Source organism: Mustela erminea, chromosome 9, assembly GCF_009829155.1.
Source record: "Mustela erminea isolate mMusErm1 chromosome 9, mMusErm1.Pri, whole genome shotgun sequence".
NCBI classification, from domain to species: Eukaryota; Metazoa; Chordata; class Mammalia; order Carnivora; family Mustelidae; genus Mustela; species Mustela erminea.
In genome coordinates, this window is record NC_045622.1 from 401,895 (window position 1) to 421,170 (window position 19,276).

Below are 19,276 nucleotides of genomic sequence, written 5' to 3' on the forward strand. Positions count from 1 at the left end.
TGAGAGATGTTACGATATGTAACTATAATTGTAGATTCATCAGTTTCTCCCTTGAGTTCTGTGTTTGCTTCATGTATTATGAAAGTCTCTTTCTAGGTGTATACATACTTACGATTTTTATGTCTTCCTGATAAATTGACTTTTCTATCATTATCAAATGTTGTTTTCATCTCTGCTAACAGCCTTTTTCTTAAAGTCTGCTTTGATGTTAATATAGTCCAATGTCTTCTACTGTTCGATCTTTTTGCTTTCAGAAACTACCTGTATTTGTGGAGGTCTTCCTGGGTCTTACTTTATATTCGGTCCAGCAAGAGCTGAATCAGAAACTGAAGAACTGTAAAGGATCAGAGATACTGACCTACATTCAAGCTAATGATACCAAGATTTCCTCTGTGGGTGTCAGGCTGATAGAAAGCAAATCTCCCCATTCAGAGACAAAGACTATATATTGTCATGGAAAAAGCAGCAGCCAAAGCTCTCTTGCATGGTTTCCTAAACTCCAGTCCCCAAAGGGCAGTGCCATGTGGGTCAGACGGTTCCTACAGAGTAGGAACTAGTGCATTACAATATAGGAACCATAAAATATGGAAACTCTGATCTTATATATCCAGAGAGAAAGAAACCTTATCTTTGCTCTGGAATACAAGCACTCTCTGGAGCTAGGAAGGAGAGATCTTTTATGTCTTTACTCCCCAGTTTTCAGGAAGGGAGAGCTCTCTAAGCTTTACTATCCTGGAATGTCTCTTTATACAAACACTTTTTTTTTTAATTTAATTTTATTTTTTCAGTGTTCCAGGATTCATTGTTTATGTACCACACCCAGTGCTCCATGCAATACGTGCCTTCCTTAGCACCCACCGCCAGGCTCACCCAACCTTCCCCCTCCCTCCCCTCCAAAACCCTCAGTGTGTATACAAACACTTTGAACTTGGCTCTGAATGCCTTCATTTGGAGGATCTGGACTGTGTACAAACATGAAATATAGGGGTAGTATTGATTAGGGAAAGAGGATTACCTTGAAACTTATATCTATCTATCTATATACATATATATAGATATATATATTTAAAAAAATAGAAAAGAAAAAGAAAAACAGTTATATGTATGCAAAAAGGTTATTATGGAATATGTTGTATTAAACCTCTAGTTGTAATGGTAAATAGGTTAAAAAAATTAAAAGGACAAGAATAGTGAGGACAAACTAAAATAAAAGTTGTATCTATGAAATACACAGGTTTTAGGGCAATACTGGGAGCTTAATATATTGTTTTCCCTGATATTGGGGTTTTACAGCTTTATGGGGACCCTGTGGTGGTTTCCGCTCCTTCTTTTGGCTGGCTTTGCGGGGAGGGCTGCCTCGTTTTTCAGTCAGTCTTGCTTGGGTTGAGTCCTCCTGCCCCCCTATCAAGGGGCTGGGCTCTGGAATCCGGTTTTTCAGGCTTTTGTTCTCTGGAGGTTTTTGTTCTTCGGTAGCTTTTCGTGGCTTTTCCGACGACGTTGAGTGGAAAGTGAAGTGCACTCAGACCTCCATCTCCGAGAGAAGCCTCAGTCTCCTCCCCTCTGGGTGGTCCAGAACACACAGACTCCCCACTCTGTAAACTCTGCTGAGCCATGCAACCTCCCACAGGCAGTGCACATCCCCAGCCACTATCTCAGGGCTCACCCAAAGTGCCTGCTTGTCTCTGTACCTGCTTGTCTCTGCTATTAAAACTGTGAGCGAGGGGCACCTGGGTGGCTCAGTGGGTTAAGCCGCTGCCTTCGGCTCAGGTCATGATCTCAGGGTCCTGGGATCGAGTCCCGCATCGGGCTCTCTGCTCAGCGGGGAGCCTGCTTCCTCCTCTCTCTGACTGCCTCTCTGTCTACTTGTGGTCTCTATCTGTCAAATTAATTAATTAATTAAAAAAAAGATCGAACAGTAGAAGACATTGGACTATATTAACATCAAAGCAGACTTTAAGAAAAAGGCTGTTAGCAGAGATGAAAACAACATTTGATAATGATAGAATGATAATTAATTAATTAATTACATACATACATACATACATACATCAATCTTTTAAAAAAAAAAAAAAAACTGTGAGCGATATTGGTCCAGGGAACCCGCTTCTGGGACTGCTATGTGGGGTCCACCTCAGGGTTTCACAGGTTGCTGCCCAGAGATCTTGCTGAGTTCCTGCAGCGCCTACAAAGAGCGCACTCAGGCACCGTAGGGAGCCCGGGGAGCACAGAGTACAAAAGGCTGTGGTTCTAGAGAGTGCCCACCAGACTCCCTCATGGTGGTGGTGGGGGGGTGCAACCCAGCCAAGCCCCAGCCTGTGGGGCAAGCTGCGCAACCCTGGGGGCTCCCAGGCCAGGAGCTGGAGGCTCTGCCACCGCACTCTCTCTGGCACAGGTGGTCCCCAGCGGTGGCCATCCTAGAACTGTGGGCTTAGGCCCGTGCCTATGACTGCCGGATTCCACCAGCTGCCCTTTAAGATCTTGTGCTCTTTTTGAGTGCTTTTAACCGGACTCCAGGTTACTGTGGGTCCCAAACCACAGGGCACTTTCGTACTGGGGTGTTAACCTTCCAATGAGTCCCTCCCCGTTCTATTTATCCTCTTTATCAGCCGGAACTCACTCTGCTTTACCTCTCCACTGAGGTCTTCTGTCCCTGTAGAGATCCAGAAGTGTATAATCCTTTATCTCAGGATGATTTCATGGGTGTTCAGAGTGTTCTGGTAGATGACCAGCTCGCTTTAGGGGACCTGTTGAAATAGCCTCCATTACTTCTCTGCCATCCTGCCCCTCCTCCCTGAAGATACTATTTTTATCTTTTATTCCCAGGAGTTTGACTAAAATCTGCTTAGGCCTAATTTGTTGGTTATTATCTAGTAGTTCACTGAGAATCTCTCATCTGTGATTTAACATTTTTTCACCAGATTTGGGATATTTTAGGCCAGAGTCTTCAAATGTTTTCTACCCCACTCGCTCTCTTTTTCCTTAATTTCTGGGACTCCAGTTACACATATTATTAGGTGTACACCTTACACATAATAATGACCACTTATCATTTAGTGACCCACAGGTCACTAAACCTGCTACATGTTCTTTTCTTCATCTTTCTTGTTCTGTTCTCAGTTTAAATAATTTTTGTGAATCTGTCCTCAAGTTTACAGATTTTCTTCTGATATCCCCAATCTGCTGTTCACCTACTAGGCACATTTTCATTTCAGATTTTATCATTTCAATTGCAAAATTTTCATTTGGTTCTTTTTTTTTTTTTTAAGTAATTTTCATTTCTCATCTATGTTTTTTGTCTTTTCAGTACTCAAACTGTAACAAGTCCTCACAATTTACTGTTTTACATTTTCTAATATAAGACCATTGTGAATATCAACTACATTTTATCTCTCATATTCTAGTAATAATGGATAGTGTGTAACAAATTTTTTATTGTTATTCCTTCCTCACTGGAATCTTCTCAGGATCTCGTATCTTTACAATACCTGTGGGATGGTTATTCATTCATTTTGCCAGTTTTGAGATAAACAATGAATAATTTTTGCTTCTTTTTTTGTGTGTCTGATACTCCGCATAAATATTTAATGTCTTAATTTGATGACTCAGGTAAGAGATCTAACGGAACTACTTCAGCTACTGAGATAGAGGAGAGTTTACATAACCATTATTTAACAAATTCCCTTAAGCATTTAGACAGCCCTGGATTTCTCAAGACAACTCACAGGTATATAATTTTTTCTAGACTTAGCTTCATATCAGCTCTCAAAGAAAGCATTTTCCCCGAGGTTGGGGGAGAATCTAAAAGGATCGCTGAGACATCACTGAAATAAATCAGTAATACATACCAGCTAAGATTTCCTTCTTATCTAACTAGATAAATGTAAATTGTTCTTATTACCAGTGAAATGGTACTTTAGAAGACAAATACAAAAATAAAAAGAAACCTGAAACAGACTTCTCTGTTTAAAAAAAAAAAAAAAGATGTGATAAGTGTAAGGAGTTTTGTACAGTTCCTTGCTGCACTCTCAGTGGTGAGACATAAAGATGACAGCTGTCTGCGTCGGTGACGGTAGTTCACTGACACTCTGAAACTGAATTCATGACCTCGTGCTCTCTACTGAGAATACTCTACTATAAAAGTACTAACTTCCTATACGCCCTCTAAATTTTCTTAGTCAGAAAAGCGTATATAGTGAGTGGATTAATAAATCCTTTATAATTAGTATAAATAAATTAAATAATCTTTATTAATAAAGATTTGTCCCCATCCTCACTAAATAAATGTTAACTGGGGAAAATAATAGGTTGAAAGTTATTATTCTGGTCATTTATTGCTGTATAACAACGCGCCCTGCAGTGGAGTGGCTTCCGGCAACATTTCATTACCGTCATGTGTGCAGTGGCTCACTCAGAGGTCTGCTGCTGCCGCCCCAAGATCCCTGCGTAAGCAATATTATCCAAAGGCCTGCTGAGCTGCACACCGGAGATGGCTTCTGGTCATTTGCTCCTGGGCTTGGGTGCCAAGGACAGCTGGAGGATAGGCAGGCCTCTCTTTCCATGCTCCCTCTCCCTTTCGCTAGCGGGGCCTTACCAGCGTGGTGATGTCAAGGTCGCCACATTTCTTACAGGGTCTGGCTTTTTCTAGAGCAAGTATGCCACAGACCAAGTTGGAAGCTGCAAAGTTTCGAAGCTAGCATCACTTCTCTAAAGGTCTGTTGGTGAGCAGAGAGTCATAGGACCAGGCTGATTGGAGCAGACAGGACTGCACGATCTTGGTTCTTTGAAGACTGTCTTGGGGGATGAGCTACCAGCGGAGTGCACTCGCATTGGAGCGCCCTTGACACTGCCGTCTTAGCCTCAAGGGAGAGCATGTGAATTTAGAACACCCCAAGTTCATTCTGTTGGCTTCTGCCAGCGCAGCTTAGCCCCCTCTGCATAAAGGAAACTAGAATACTAGCTAATGCCTCCATTTAGTTGCCTCTGTTTTATCTCCTTTCAAAGACTGCATCAAAACAAATGAATGGTGTGCCATATATTTTATTTTTCTTTTCTCAACTCCCAATTCTCTCTTTATAGTTATTTCCAATTTAGATGTCATAAGATTCGTGTGCAACTTGAACGTCTGCCTTTCTCCTCCCTCAAAGGTTACCTTCATCTAATCTAGTGGCAGTCAAGGGCCGGAGTAGCTTTTTGTCTTACCTCCCACCCTAATTGTTCATATGGTATCATTTCCCCACATCAGCTGACCCTAGCTGTCCCCGGTGTTGTTGAGGCTTGCTAGTTATTGCCCAGAATTTTTGGATTGGTTCCCTTGATAGTCTGCCTGTGTGGCAGCAGAAGTATCAGGGCCTAGCAGGTCCACTGGTTCCAGGATCACCTCCCATAAGGCTGTAGGGGGATATCACACTTTACTGAAAGGGTTGAATGGATGAAGCTTTAGTTTTCGGAGTGGAATAATTCCTTCTTGGGTGGACATGTCTCATGTGTTATATAACATTCAGCATCCCTGGTCCTGGGGAACTGAAATCTGGTAGCCCATCCTAGTTATTGTGATAGCCACAACTCTTCCAGACGCTCCCACGCACTCCTGGTGAAGGGCAAATGTTCCAGATTTAAAACTACTAGATTAGAGTCATTAAAGAAAACTCTATTTAAAAACAGAAAGATTTCATAAAATTGACAACTATATGTTTTCCTATAATCAAAGGGAAAACTATTTACGAAGTTTCATGAATCCCTTTAAAGGCCTTCTTAGTTTTTAACATGGTTTCCTTGTCTCTCCCTATCTCTAAAATCCTTTCCTTCTTCACAAAACCACACTGCTTACCAGCAGAGATTCTAGTCTGTTAATACAGCCACTAACCTCATGTGTCTGCTGAGCACTTAAAATGTGACTAATCCAAACTGAGATGTGAAAATACACTTAGTACAAAAAAGATAAAATACTCTAATAATTTTTATATTGATACATTTTGAAATATTTTTGATACAAGGTAAGTAGAATGTTGAAATTAATTTCTACCAGTTTTTTTAATGTGACTACCAGGAAATTTTAAATTACCTATGTAGCTTACAGGTTTGTGGTTTTTTTTTAAGGTTTTATTTATTTATTTGACAAAGAGAGCACAAGCAAGGGGAGCAGCAGAGGAAGAGGGAGAAGAAGGCTCCCCACTGAGCAGGGACCTGGGGTCATGACATGAGGCAAAGGCAGATGCTTAACTTACTAAGCCACCCAGGCGCCCTTGGCTTATGTGCTGTTTCCAGTGGGCAGTGCTGATAAATTATGTCTCACTGTGGGGCCCAGGGGTTCAGTCTGGTTGGATAAAGGAACTTAAAGCTGCACTTGCACTGTACATTATATAAGGTTGAGGAAGCACAGTCAGTCTGAAAGACCTGGGGGATTCTTATTTTTTACTCTGATAAAACACGCAAAACACAACATTTACCATTTTTAAGTAAGCCACGTAAGTGGTAGTGAGTACCACTGAGTACATTCACATTGCTGTACAGCTGTCACCATCAACTTCCCAAATGAATATACCCGTTAGACACTTAACTCCCCACACCCTTTCACCCAGCCCCTGGCAGCCATCTTACTGCTTTCTGTCTTTGATTTTGACTAGTCTAAGTAATATGATGGTGGAGTAAGAGAATATTTGTCCTTCTGTGATTGGCTTATTTTACTTAGTGGAATGTATTCAGGGTTCATCCATTCCATGTTCCATGGCAGGTTTCATCCATGCCATGTTGTGGCATATGTCAGGGTTTCCTTCCTCTCTCAGTCTGTTGTATGTGTACACCATGTTTTGTTTATGCATCTGTCAAGGGACATTTCAGTTGTTTCCACCTTCTGGCTATTGTGAACACTGCTGTTATGAACATAAGTATACAAACATTTGTTTGAGCCTCTGCTCTCACTTCCTTGGGGTATGTTTCGAGGAGTGGAATTGCCAGATCATACTGTAATTCTCAGTAATTTTTTGAGGACTCACCATACCCTTTTTACAACTGCCTGTTTTGCATTCCCACCAGCTTACAAGGATTCCACTTTATTCACATCCTCATAAGTACTTAAAACATTCTGGGTTTTGTTTTGTTCTGTTTTTAACAGTGGCCATCCTAATGGGCATAAGGTGGTATCTCATTGCAGTTTTGATTTGCATTTTCCTAATGATTAGTGAAGTTGAGCATCTTTTCATGTTCTTGTTGATATTTGTATATCTTCTTTGGAGAAATATGTTCCAGTCCTTTGCCTGTTAAAGCAGATTATTTTTGTTGTCCAAATGTGGGACTTTTTAAATATATTCCTGAATCAGTTGTTTAACAGATATATGATTTGTAAATATGTTTTTCCATTCTCTCAGTTGCCTTTTCACTTTTGATAGTATTCTTTGATGCATAAAACCTTTTAATTTTAGGACGCCTGAGTGGCTCAGTGGGTTAAGCCGCTGCCTTCGGCTCAGGTCATGATCTCAGGGTCCTGGGATCGAGTCCCGCATCGGGCTCTCTGGTCAGCAGGGAGCCTGCTTCCCTCTCTCTCTCTCTCTGCCTGCCTCTCTGTCTACTTGTGATCTCTGTATGTCAAATAAACAAATAAAATCTTTAAAAAAAAAACTTTTAATTTTAATTTTTTTAATTTAATTTTCATTTAATTTCCAAATCCAATGAAGCTTTCTCCCTATGTTTTTCTCTAAGAGTTCATAGTTTTAGCTCTTAGGTTTAGGTCTTTTATCTATTTTGAGTTCATTTTTGCATATGCTGTAAGATAAGGGTCCATTTTCATTCTTTGGCATATGGATATCCAGTTTTCCCACCATCATTTGTTGAAAAAGACCACTTCTTCTTCATTGAATGGTTTTGGCACCCTTGTGAAAAATTATTTTACCACACAAGGGTTTATTTCTAGGCTCTCTAATCTCTTCCACTGATATATCTGTCTTTATGCTGTGGCTGTACTACCTTGATTACCATAAATTTGTTGTAAGTTTTTAAATCAGAATGTTGTGGCTATTTGCGGGTCCCTTGAGATTTCATATAAATTTTAAGGTGAATTTTTTAATTAAGTCTACTAATCCATGAACATAGGATATCTTTCCATTTATGTGTATTTTTTAAAAAATTTCAGCAATGTTTTGTATTTTTGGTGTCCAAGTCTTTTACTTTCTTGGCTAAGTTTATTCCCAAGCATTTTATTCTTTTTTGATGCTACTATAAATGGAATTGCTTTCTTAATTTCCTATCTAGATTATTAATTGTTAGTATATAGAAATGCAACTGATTCTTGTGTGTTGATTTTATATCCTGCAACTTTGCTGAATTTATTTACTAGTCATAACAGTGTTTTTGTGGAATCTTTAAAGTTTTCTGCATATAATATGCCACTTGCGAACAGAGATAATTTTGCCTTTTTTCTCTCCATTTTGGATGCCTTTTATTTACTCCTCTTGCTCTGACTAGGACTTCCAGTATTATGTTGAATCAAGTGCTGAAGGCAGGCTTCCTTGTCTTGACTTGAGGAGGCTCTTGAAGGAGATTATGTGGGAGTGCCTACCTGTGGCACTCCTCCACTATCTCCTACCTGCCACAGGGGTAGGACTGTTTGAAGATTTGCAGCTTTACTTCCCAGAATTGTAGTTCCCTAAATCTCAGTTACTTGGACAATAATAATGCTCAGGCCAGTGAAGGTCTTTGGAAGGATGGTTACTAGTAACCCATGACACTAAAAATCTTGGAGAGTTCTTACCTACCACTCAATCCCATATATTCCAAAGAGCAGAACCACTTGGCAGTTTCTTAACCAGTGAGTCACCAGCCTCCTTCTTCATTTTTCTCATTGTCCAGTAAATAATTACTGAAACACACATACACACGTTTTCCACCAACAAAATTAATTTTTTGAAACAGTTGAATCTAGGGAACATGAACTCAAGTGCCCAGGCAATCAGAAATAAATGAAATAGGAAAGTTAAGAAAAATAGGGACTGATAAAGGCTATGGGCAGGTATTTGTTGTCATGTCTGGATAGGAGTTCAGGGTTGACAAATCTTGCAGATTTTCAAGAGAAGGTGGAGTCAAGATTTTTATGTAAGTTGTATGGATTTCTAGCATAGTTCAGACTTAATATGACAGTCAATTTTAAACTTTTGGTCTAAAAGAAGAAGAAAGATCTATGGTATTATCTTAAATGCCCTATGATTTGCAAGGCTGCTTCTTTCACCAATGAATTTATTTTTCTCATTCCAGAAAGTAGTTTTTAGTAAATCTTTTTAGTAAAGAGTTCTTCCACAACAGGCTTTCAGAGGTGAGAACATGGATGCAGGCCTGCCAGAAATTAGAAATAAGAGCCTTCCCTTAGCTGCAAAAGGTCTGGATAAGGTTCTGGAATTGCTACATATAAAGATACTAAGATTGTTAGTGAAGAGCCCTTTTTTTTTTTTTTTTTTAATTTAAAATGTGTTGTTTCTAAGTAAGTAGACTTTTGAAATATGAAAACAGAACAAATCATAGTTTGAAACTATTTTCTGTGTTCAGATTTTTAAGACTTATTCCCTCATTCAGTTATCTACTTTGTGTTTCACATATAGAGCTTTTGAAGAAAAACGAAAAGAACAAGAAGAAAAAGAACAACAAATCAGAGAACAAATACTTCAACAAAGAAAAGAGAAGTTTGAAGAAGTCACTGAAAAATTCCAGCGTGCTCATATTCCTCTTTCACAACGGAGGAGAGCAGGTATCTGAACTTCTAGAACAATATGAGGATAAAAATGAAAATGAAGGGCTCCTGGGTGGCTCAGTTGGTTAAGCATATGCTTTCAGCTCGGGTCATGATATCAGGGTCCTGGGCTCAAGCCACACATTGGGCTCCCTGCTCGGTGGGGAATCTGCTTCTCCTTCTCCCTCTGTCTGCCTGTTTGTACTCTCTCTGTCAAATTAAAAAAAAAAAAATCTTAAAAAAATGAAAATGTAATCATATTTAACTTGAGTAGACAATAAAATGGTAAATTAAGAAAAAGAAGTATAAATTCAAACTAAAAAGCATACCTCTTGAGCAATAAGACTTTAACCAAATGAAAAATTATAATTTGATTTAGGTTTAATTTGGAGAATATATCGTTGGCTCTATTAGTACATTTTGAAAGTTCACAAGTGTGATTCTACTTCATACCAGCTTACAGTGTTTTGTCTTTTTTAAAACTGATATAGTAAACAGAAAATTTAACGTTTAGGTTTGGCAAATTAGCGCCACATTCATTCTGGCATTTTATTCACATTTTGGTTCAAATTCTTACCTAAGAGACTGACAAAATAAAAATAAATTGTATAGAGTATTATAATCTAACAATCTAAGACCAGGAATCAATTAAGAATTTAAATACGATTGGGACGCCTGGGTGGCTCAGTTGGTTAAGCGGCTGCCTTCGGCTCAGGTCATGATCCCAGCGTCCTGGGATCGAGTCCCACATCAGGCTCCTTGCTTGGCAGGGAGCCTGCTTCTCCCTCTGCCTCTGCCTGCCACTCTGTCTGCCTGTGCTTGCTCTCGCTTCTCTCTCTATGACAAATAAATAAAATAAAAAATCTTTAAAAAAAAAAAAAAGAATTTAAATACGATTATAGTTGATTCTTTGGTACCATATCTGCATTTTTTATACCTTAAATAGTAACACGGAATTAAGTATAAAATGTCAAAGCTTCAAAAAGAAAAGGACAGGGGCACCTGAGTGGCTCAGTTGGTTAGTATCTGATTCTTGATTTCAGCTCAGGTCATGATCTAACAGTCATGAGATTGAGACCCATGTCAGGCTCTGCACACTAAGATTCTCTTCTCTCCGTCTGCCCCTTTCCTAACCCCTCCTTACACACATGTGCTCTCTCTAAGAGAAAGGAAAGAAGGAAGGAAGGAAGGAAAGAGGGACAAGCAGAACCTTTATGTTAAGCAAACGTATGTTGTACTATACTATACTTAGCCCTGGGCTGAGATAGAAAGATAACCATTCTCTACCATTAAAGATCTCACAGCCTATTTTGGAGATGAAAGTAATGTAAACAATATCAATAAATGTATTGAGAATCTCTGTGGTAACAGAATGTGTAAATTTCTGTGTGAACACAGAAGGAAGAACGCTAAACCTATACAGGGACATCAAGGACACCATCCCTGGAAAAATGACTTAATTTGCATCTTGAAGAATGAGCATTTTGCCAAGCAAAGAGAAAAAAAAAATTAAAATCCCCAACAGTGGGCGCCTGGGTGGCTCAGTGGGTTAAAACCTCTGCCTCCGTTTCAGGTCATGATCTCAGAGTCCTGGGATCCAGCTGGGCATGGGGCTCTCTGCTCAGCCAGGAGCCTGCTTCCTCCTCTCTCTCTCTGCCTGCCTCTCTGCCTACTTGTGATCTCTGTCAAATAAATAAATAAAATCTTTAAAAAAAAAAAAAATCCCCAACAGAAGGAAAAACTTGTACAAATAAATTATGTATTTTAATGCATCCTGAAGCACAGGATGGGAGAAGGTGAAGAAGAATGAATGTGAGACTAGAAACTAAGCTCGAACCAATGCTCAAAGCGCTTGGCATATCATGCTAGAAATTTCACTCGTATCCAAAATATAATCCACCTAAAGTTTTTTTTAAAAGCAACCATTACTGGGGCACCTGGGTGGCTCAGTGGGTTCAAGCCTCTACCTTCTGCTCAGGTCAGGATCTCAGGGTCCTGTGATCAGGCCCCACATTGGGCTCTCTGCTCAGCGGGGAGCCTGCTTCCTCCTCTCTCTCTGCCTGCCTGTCTGCCTACTTGTGACCTCTGTCTATCAAATAAATAAATAAAATCTTAAAAAAAAAAAAGGGACCTATTACTGTGTCAGTTAGAGTCCCTACTGTAATTAAAAAGCAATCTGATAACATTAAGTGAGGACGATATGAGACAGCTATAATACCCCTAAAAATAACAATGGCTTAAATATGATATGGGTTTATTTTTCTCTTGTATAATGTGAAGTCCTGAGGTAGGCAGTCACGGCTGGTTTGAGGATATGCGGTGTCACTGGGAGCGCAGATGCCTTCTATCTCTTGGCTCAACTATCCTTAGTTTGTGATTTTCATCTTCACCCTCCTGGTCACATATTTGCTGCTGAAGCTCCAGCATCATACCAATGTTGTAGGCAGGAAGAAGGGAGAATTGTAAAGAACCAAAGGTTGTACCTCTGAGCTCCTTTTAAATTATTTTCCTAACACTGTCTATCTGTCTACTTATGTATAATCAGCAACGCCATGTGCAGGGAAGACTGACAAAACAACAGTGTTGAGTAATTCTGCATCGCTGCCCTGACTGTGAGTGTGCAGTCTGTTGCCAAGGAAGAAAGGGAAGATGGATAGTGGTAGGTGGGAAACTTGAGGGTCTCTACTACAATTAGATCTGTTTATGAGAAAGATAGTTACTGTGGCAACATAGAGGTAAATTGAAGTGAAAACATACTGAAGTAGATAGACTAGCACGAGACTGTTCCAGTACTTATGGCAGGAGGGGGCAAACTGTCCTGCATGTGGAGAAAAGTGGTAGTATATTCAAGAGATAGAATCAGTAGATTTCAGTTACTAGTTGATGGAGAGTGGGGAAAGTCTAGAGGGAGAGCATTGCCCCTAGGACTTAGCAGAGAGTCTCACATATTTTTATACTTTTTTAAGGAATTAATTATTTTGATACATGATGATATTCATCAAGATTATGGATAAAGAAGGAAAATCAGATTAGAGGTGTGAACGATCATTAAGTTTTAAATGCATTGATTTTGAGCCTTCTGTGGCTCATCTAAATGGGGAAATCAAATCAACAGCTAGAAGTATGGGTCTGCGGGGGGACCTAGGGGACTCAGTCGGTGGGGCATCTGCCTTCAGCCCAGGTCATGATTCCAGGGTCCTTGGATCAAATCCCTCATTGGGCTCCTTGCTCAGCAGGGAACCTGCTTCTCCCCATCCCTCTGCCTGCTGCTCCTCCTGCTTGTGCTCGCTCACATTCTCTTTTCTCTCTGTGTCAGGTAAATAAAGTCTTATTTAAAAAAAAAAAAGAGGGCGCCTGGGTGGCTCAGTGGGTTAAGCCGCTGCCTTCAGCTCAGGTCATGATCTCAGGGTCCTGGGATTGGGTCCCGCATCGGGCTCTCTGCTCAGCAGGGAGCCTGCTTCCCTCTCTCTCTCTCTCTCTCTCTGCCTGCCTCTCCATCTACTGTCAAATAAATAAATAAAATCTTTAAAAAAAAAAAAAGAAGAAAAGAAAAGAAATACGGGTCTGAAATTTAAGAAAAAGATGAATAGAGATGTATATTTAAGAGTCACTAGGGCGGCGCCTGGGTGGCCCAGTTGATTAAGCCTTCGGCTCAGGTCATGATCTTGGAGTCCAGGGATCAAGTCCTGTATCAGGCTCTCTGACGGGGAATTTGCTTCTCCCTCTGACCCTCCCCTTTCTAATGTTCTCTCGCTCTCTCTCATTCTCTCTCTCTTTCAAATAAATAAATAAAATCTTTAAAAAAAAAAGAGTCATTAATGAGTGATATATACTTGATAAATGAAGCCATGGGCGAGAGACGCTAAACCACAGGGTATAGACCACAGATTGAGGGTAGAATCTTTTTTTTCCCCCTAAAATAGAGTCTTAACGTACACTACTATTTACTGGAGATAGACAAGAGAAACTAAAAGAGGTTTTGAGAAGTCCTTCTCAAGAATGCACAATGGCAAAATCAAATAAAGAAAATAACGTATAAGAAGGCACGGGAGAAGGTAGTTTGAAGAAAGAGGATGTGGTCAGTTACTGTAAATGCCTGAGAAAATTACTTACCACTTATGGGAATTACTTGCCCCAAAGAGGGCGCCAACTACCAAAAGGTCTGGGTACAAAGAGTCAGGAGTTTTAGCAAAAACAAATGACACACTCACACAGTGGAATAATATACAGTTATTAGAAGAAGTGATGGAGAAACTTTGTGGACTGATGTGGAAAGTTTTCCAGCAGAAGGAGGTTTACTGTGAAGTTACTGAGGCTTGAGTTTCATGAGCCCTCACTGTCACAGCCCCTACACCTCATTTTATATGAGTACTTTTGCATTATTTTTTTCCTTTTTTTTTTTAAGATTTTATTTATTTATTTGACAGAGATCACAAGTAGGCAGAGAGGCAGGCAGAGAAAGAGAAGGAGGACGCAGGCTCCCCAAGGAGCAGAGAGCCTGATGAGGGGCTCGATCCCAGGACCCTGAGATCATGACCTGAGCCGAAGGCAGAGGCTTTAAACCCACTGAGACACCCAGGCACCCCTGCATTATTTTTTCTTAACGAAGTCCCCCAAGTTACATAAGCCGTATGCTCATATAAAACTTGTGTCTATCCCTGATTTTCAGGACATATTGTTAGTCATTAAAAAAGGTCCAGATCACAAGATACAGTATTCTGCCTTCCGGTGAGAAAGGGGGAAATTAGAATATATATTTATATTTGCATAAAGAAACAGTTATAGTGTATGCAAATGATCAAGAACAAGACTTCCAAATGTGTATTACGTATATTTTTTAGCTTCTAATATGGATATATTATGCAAAATACCAAATTAAGATTTTAAGAAAATTCAGTGCAGTGAATGAGGAGCAGAAACAGCTATGAAAGACAACTATTACGTAATTGTCTTATTCGTTTAGTTTACTCCCAAATCCGAAGGTTAACCAAGACAGTTTGGAGGTGTCAGTGGAGAGCTCGAGAGTCAGCTACCCCACCTCCATGCCTTGAGTTTTCTGCGGTACCTGACTGCAGGGAAACCGATCCTCCGCTTAAGCAGATGGCAGGAGAAGCGGCGCCCCTGGCAGACGGCTGTGCTCCCTCTGAGCAGCAGGGTGGGAAGAGCACTGGGCGACATAGGACAAGAAGGGCGCTCTGAGTGCAGTGCACCGCCAAAGGCTTTGGGGAAGCGGGCACTCATGGGAAGCAGGGCTGGTTGGAGGATGTGCTGCATGTATGTAGACAAACGTCCCAGAATCTGTGACCCTCAACTGGGGCCCAGTCTCCTCCGTTGCAAAATGGACATTGAAATAGCATCAGCTTCATGGGCCGTAATGAGGATTAAATTAGTTAATACAGCACGCTTGAAATAATGTCTGTAACAGTAAGCGCTCTGTGAACAGTAGTTGGTGTTTTTGACACTTCCCATTTTCTTCTTAAAAATATTAATAAACTGGGACGCCTGAGTGGCTCAGTTGGTTAAGCAGCTGCCTTCGGCTCGGGTCATGATCCCAGCGTCCTGGGATCGAGTCCCACATCGGGCTCCTTGCTCAGCAGGGAGCCTGCTTCTCCCTCTGCCTCTGCCTGCCATTCTGTCTGCCTGTGCTCGCTCTCTCCCCCCCTCTCTCTCTGATAAATAAATAAAATCTTAAAAAAATATATTAATAAACTTTGGGGCACGTGGGTGGCTCAGTTTGTTGAGTGGCCGGTTCTTGATTTCGGCTCAGGTCATGGCCTCTGGCTCCGACGTCTGCAGGAAGTCTGCTTGAGAGTCTCTCCCTCTCCCTCCCTCCTCCCTCTGCTGGTGCACTCTTGTTCTCTCCCCCCGCCCCAATAAATAAATCTTTAAAGAATAAAAAAGAATATTCGTAAATTTTGTCAGACTCAATCTAGGTCAAATATAGTGGGATTTACGTGCCAGAATGAAAGAGCCTGGACATTTCTCAAAGTCTTTTCCAGTTAAATATTCTCAAAACTGGCGATGTAGCAGTTTCTATGTGGGGAATTAGATACCTAAATTTAAAATATTTACAGTATTTTAAAAGATACTTTCTTTTTACAAAAGCTTTAAAGTACAATTTTATTATTGACCAACCTTATATAAGAAAGAGATCATTGAAAATGAAGTGATTCTGTACTATTTGATTTTTCTCTATTATTCTTTTAGTTTTTCAAAAACGAGTTCCTCTGTTGGAAGAAGCCCTCAAGCAAATTCAAGAATCCAATTTAAAATCAGAAGTAAACCTCCTCCCTTCCTACAGACCAACAATAAATTGGAGGTAAGTAATTTATTATTACAATGTATAATTATTAATATGTAACAATTATACAGCTTACTGCTGAGTTTGTAGGCCTTTTCATCAGTTACTTCTCACCTTTGTTGTAGAGTTTACTATTTTATTTTCATAGATTAATTTGAGGGAGAGGAGAATATAAATTGCCCAAGAATAGGGCAAAATTCTAACTCATCTTTGGTATTATAGTGCTGCCTATATTGAATATTTTTTTATGGAAGCCATCACTAAAACCATTTTAAAATACTGGTGTTCATTATTTATCTTTACTGAGAGGAAAAAATGTGTTGAGCTGTAGTAATATAAGTTTAGATAAAAGGAGTAGTTTATGGTAGAAATGGGTTATTCCTCATGGAAAAATATTTCTTGGATGTCTAGAAAAAGCTAATATCTCCTGGTTCCTCTCCGGAGTAGCTTAAATGAATCATCAAGGAGCAGTAGGATGGATCAAACCAGAGTACCCTGGGCCATTTTATATTTTCCATTTATTTATTATAAATGTTTATTGAAGCTACAACATGCATAGCACTAGATCAGGCATTGTAAAGGGGATGTGGGGAGTATAACCCTGTAAAATGCAATTCCTAGTATACAATCTAGGAAAGAAGCGAAAGTGCTTCAGAAAGTATAGAAGAGTACTGGGGCGCCTGGGTGGCTCAGTGGGTTAAGCCTCTGCCTTCAGTTCAGGTCATGATCTCGGGGTCCTGGGCTCGAGTCTAGATCAGCTTTTCTTTTTTAATATGTCATTCCAGTCTACTGCGAACAAATGTGAATAATGGATTGAAAGGACAAAATAGGAGGCTATTTCAATATATGTCGTTGAAATTACGTGAGCTCAGAGCACTAGAGAAAGAGGTGGGAGAGGTGGGCTTCTGGTCACAGAACACCGCATGGTGGATGGGACACAGAGATGAGGGTGTGTACTGTGATGACAGATCTAGGACAGAGCACCGAGAACAGCCACATTTAAGGAAGCAGAAGACAGAGGCCTCCAGATAGGAGCAGAAGGGTTGATGCAGGACTAGGAGAGGGTTGTATCACGGAAACCGAGGAAGGGTAGGGTTTCTTGGGGAAAAAAAGCAGTTTATAGAGATCAGATCAGATGGTCAGTAACACAGTTGTTATCCTGCCCCGGAACAGGTGGCACATTTAAGAGGGGTGATGGCAGAGGGGTTAATGAAGGAACTGGAAAGCCAGAACAGATTGGAGGAGCCCCCCAAGAACTGGCCACCACAGAATCAGTATTTTTTTTTAAGATTTTATTTATTTATTTGACAGAGAGAGATCACAAGTAGGCAGAGAGGCAGGCAGAGAGAGAGAGGAGGAAGCAGGCTCCCTGCTGAGCAGAGAGCCCAATGCGGGACGCGATCCCAGAACCCCGAGATCATGACCTGAGCCTAAGGCAGCGGCTTAACCCACTGAGCCACCCAGGCACCCCAGAATCAGTATTACCCCACAGACCTGACCTGGAGACCTGTGTACCCAGAGAAGAGGGCTGCCAGACAGACCCTCGTGTCCTCGGTGGAGGAGCCCAGCACAGTGGAAGCTAGAAGACCAATGATCAAAAATGTCTTTCTCCCGTCACCCTGGCTCTTTCTAGTACCTTCCATTGGCCAAACCGAGCCATAAACCAAAAGACAAAGGATCATTTCATCTCTGCCAAGCAGAGACAAGTGGAGAAGCATGGAAAGTGAATCTGGAAAAGAGAGGGTATCCAGTGCAGAGGCAGTGTGTCCCTCTGTTGCAGGAAGCAGTCAGCCTGGGACTGCTGTCAGAGTAGTGCCAGAAGGGGATGAGGACAGAAAAGAGAGTGCCATGGGTGGAAAAGAAACGGAGAGTGAGCAAGTAAAGATAAAAGTTTGTCTATGAAAGGAAAAGAGTGATAGAACAATAGCCTGAAAGGATGACATCAAACTGGTGAGTCCCAGAGCTGAGGCCAGAAAGATAGAGGAGGAAAGCATGTTGAGTGTCTTACATTCCTCTTTTGAGCGTCACCGTGATCGGCACGGTTGACCCTGTGAGTGAGGTGCGCTTCTCCTCTCAGGACAGGTCTGCAGCTACGGTATGATACACATGTAATACGTGTACGGGGTCTGTTACAGAAATATCAGCAAAGTGATCAAGTATGAAGTGTAAAGTTGGGAAGAAGCTTGAAGGACGAGTACCAGGTGTCTAATGAGGGGGCGTAGGTTGGGTTGAGCACCTGCAGGCCCGCAGTGTGGTAGAAGACACGGACCCCGAAGGACGTAGAGCTTGTCCGGAGTGGCAGGATTCTAGGGTATGTTGCTAGTAGGAGGAGATAATCTAGAAATGAAGATTGAGATACAATGTGAAATGTTTTTATGGCTAGCTGGGAAGTTTGAAGTTTGTTCTGTAACTGGTAGAGAAGCAGTGAAGGTTTTTAATCAAGGACTGATTTTTTAAAGACTTATTTATTTGAGAGAGAGAGAGAGAGAGAGCAGGAGAGGAGTGTAGGGGAGGAGCAGAGGGAGAAGGAGAAGCAGATTCTCCACTGAGCAGGGAGTCTGACTCAGGCTCCGTCCCAGGATCCTGGGATCATGATCCGAGCCAAAGGCAGACGCTTCACTGACTGAGCCCCCCAGGATCCCCAATCAGGGACTGATAAAATCCTCTTTGTCATTGTAGAAAGATATTGGTGTGAATGTTGGAAAATGAAAGGATGGAAAGAAACTGAAGGGGACAAGAGAAGATAATGGGATAATCCAAAGGATAGATCATTACTGCTTAAACTGGATTAGTACTATTTTATATAGCAGGAAAATGATAGGTCTGTAAAGGAATAAATATATTATGAGTGGGTAGAAGGAAAGGATGAGAGAAGGAATGATACACCTTTTCACAGCACAGAGAAGTGGTGTAAGAAAGAGGATTTAAGAATGTTGACCAGTGGGGCGCCTGGGTGACTCAGTGGGTTAAGCCTCTGCCTTCGGCTCGGGTCATGGTCTCAGGGTCCTGGGATCGAGCCCCACATCAGGCTCTCTGTTCAGCAGGGAGCCTGCTTCCTCCTCTCTCTGCCTGCCTCTCTGCCTACTTGTGATCTTCGTCTGTCAAATAAATAAATAAAATCTTAAAAAAAAAAAAAAGAAAGAAATAGATTATGGAAGTTAAATGATGGGTTTGGTGTATGATAGGATAAAGAAAATGAAAAAAAAGCAAAAATGATCCAAAGAAGCTGAAATTTTAAGTCTTGATGATTGAGAGAATTTGTT

The 19,276-nt window shown here is 41.0% G+C and overlaps 1 protein-coding gene across 12 annotated transcripts in view; it reads left to right on the plus strand.

The window, feature by feature from the left end:
• The first annotated feature begins 271 nt into the window (after positions 1-271).
• The window catches only part of CEP126 (centrosomal protein 126), a 69,976-nt gene continuing 50,971 nt past the window's right edge, over positions 272-19,276 (plus strand). For 7 of the 12 annotated variants that reach the window (XR_004289224.1, XR_004289227.1, XR_004289226.1 and 4 more), the window contains exons 1-3: positions 280-392; positions 9,585-9,730; positions 15,920-16,031. Coding sequence is in view for 4 of the 12 variants with exons in the window: in XM_032358696.1 (XP_032214587.1) it covers positions 373-392; positions 9,585-9,730; positions 15,920-16,031 (278 nt within the window). In the remaining 8 variants the exon portion in view is untranslated. Of the gene's footprint in view, positions 393-9,584; positions 9,731-15,919; positions 16,032-19,276 lie in introns of all 12 variants that reach the window. The other 5 variants (XR_004289231.1, XM_032358698.1, XM_032358700.1 and 2 more) reach the window with 3 other exon arrangements.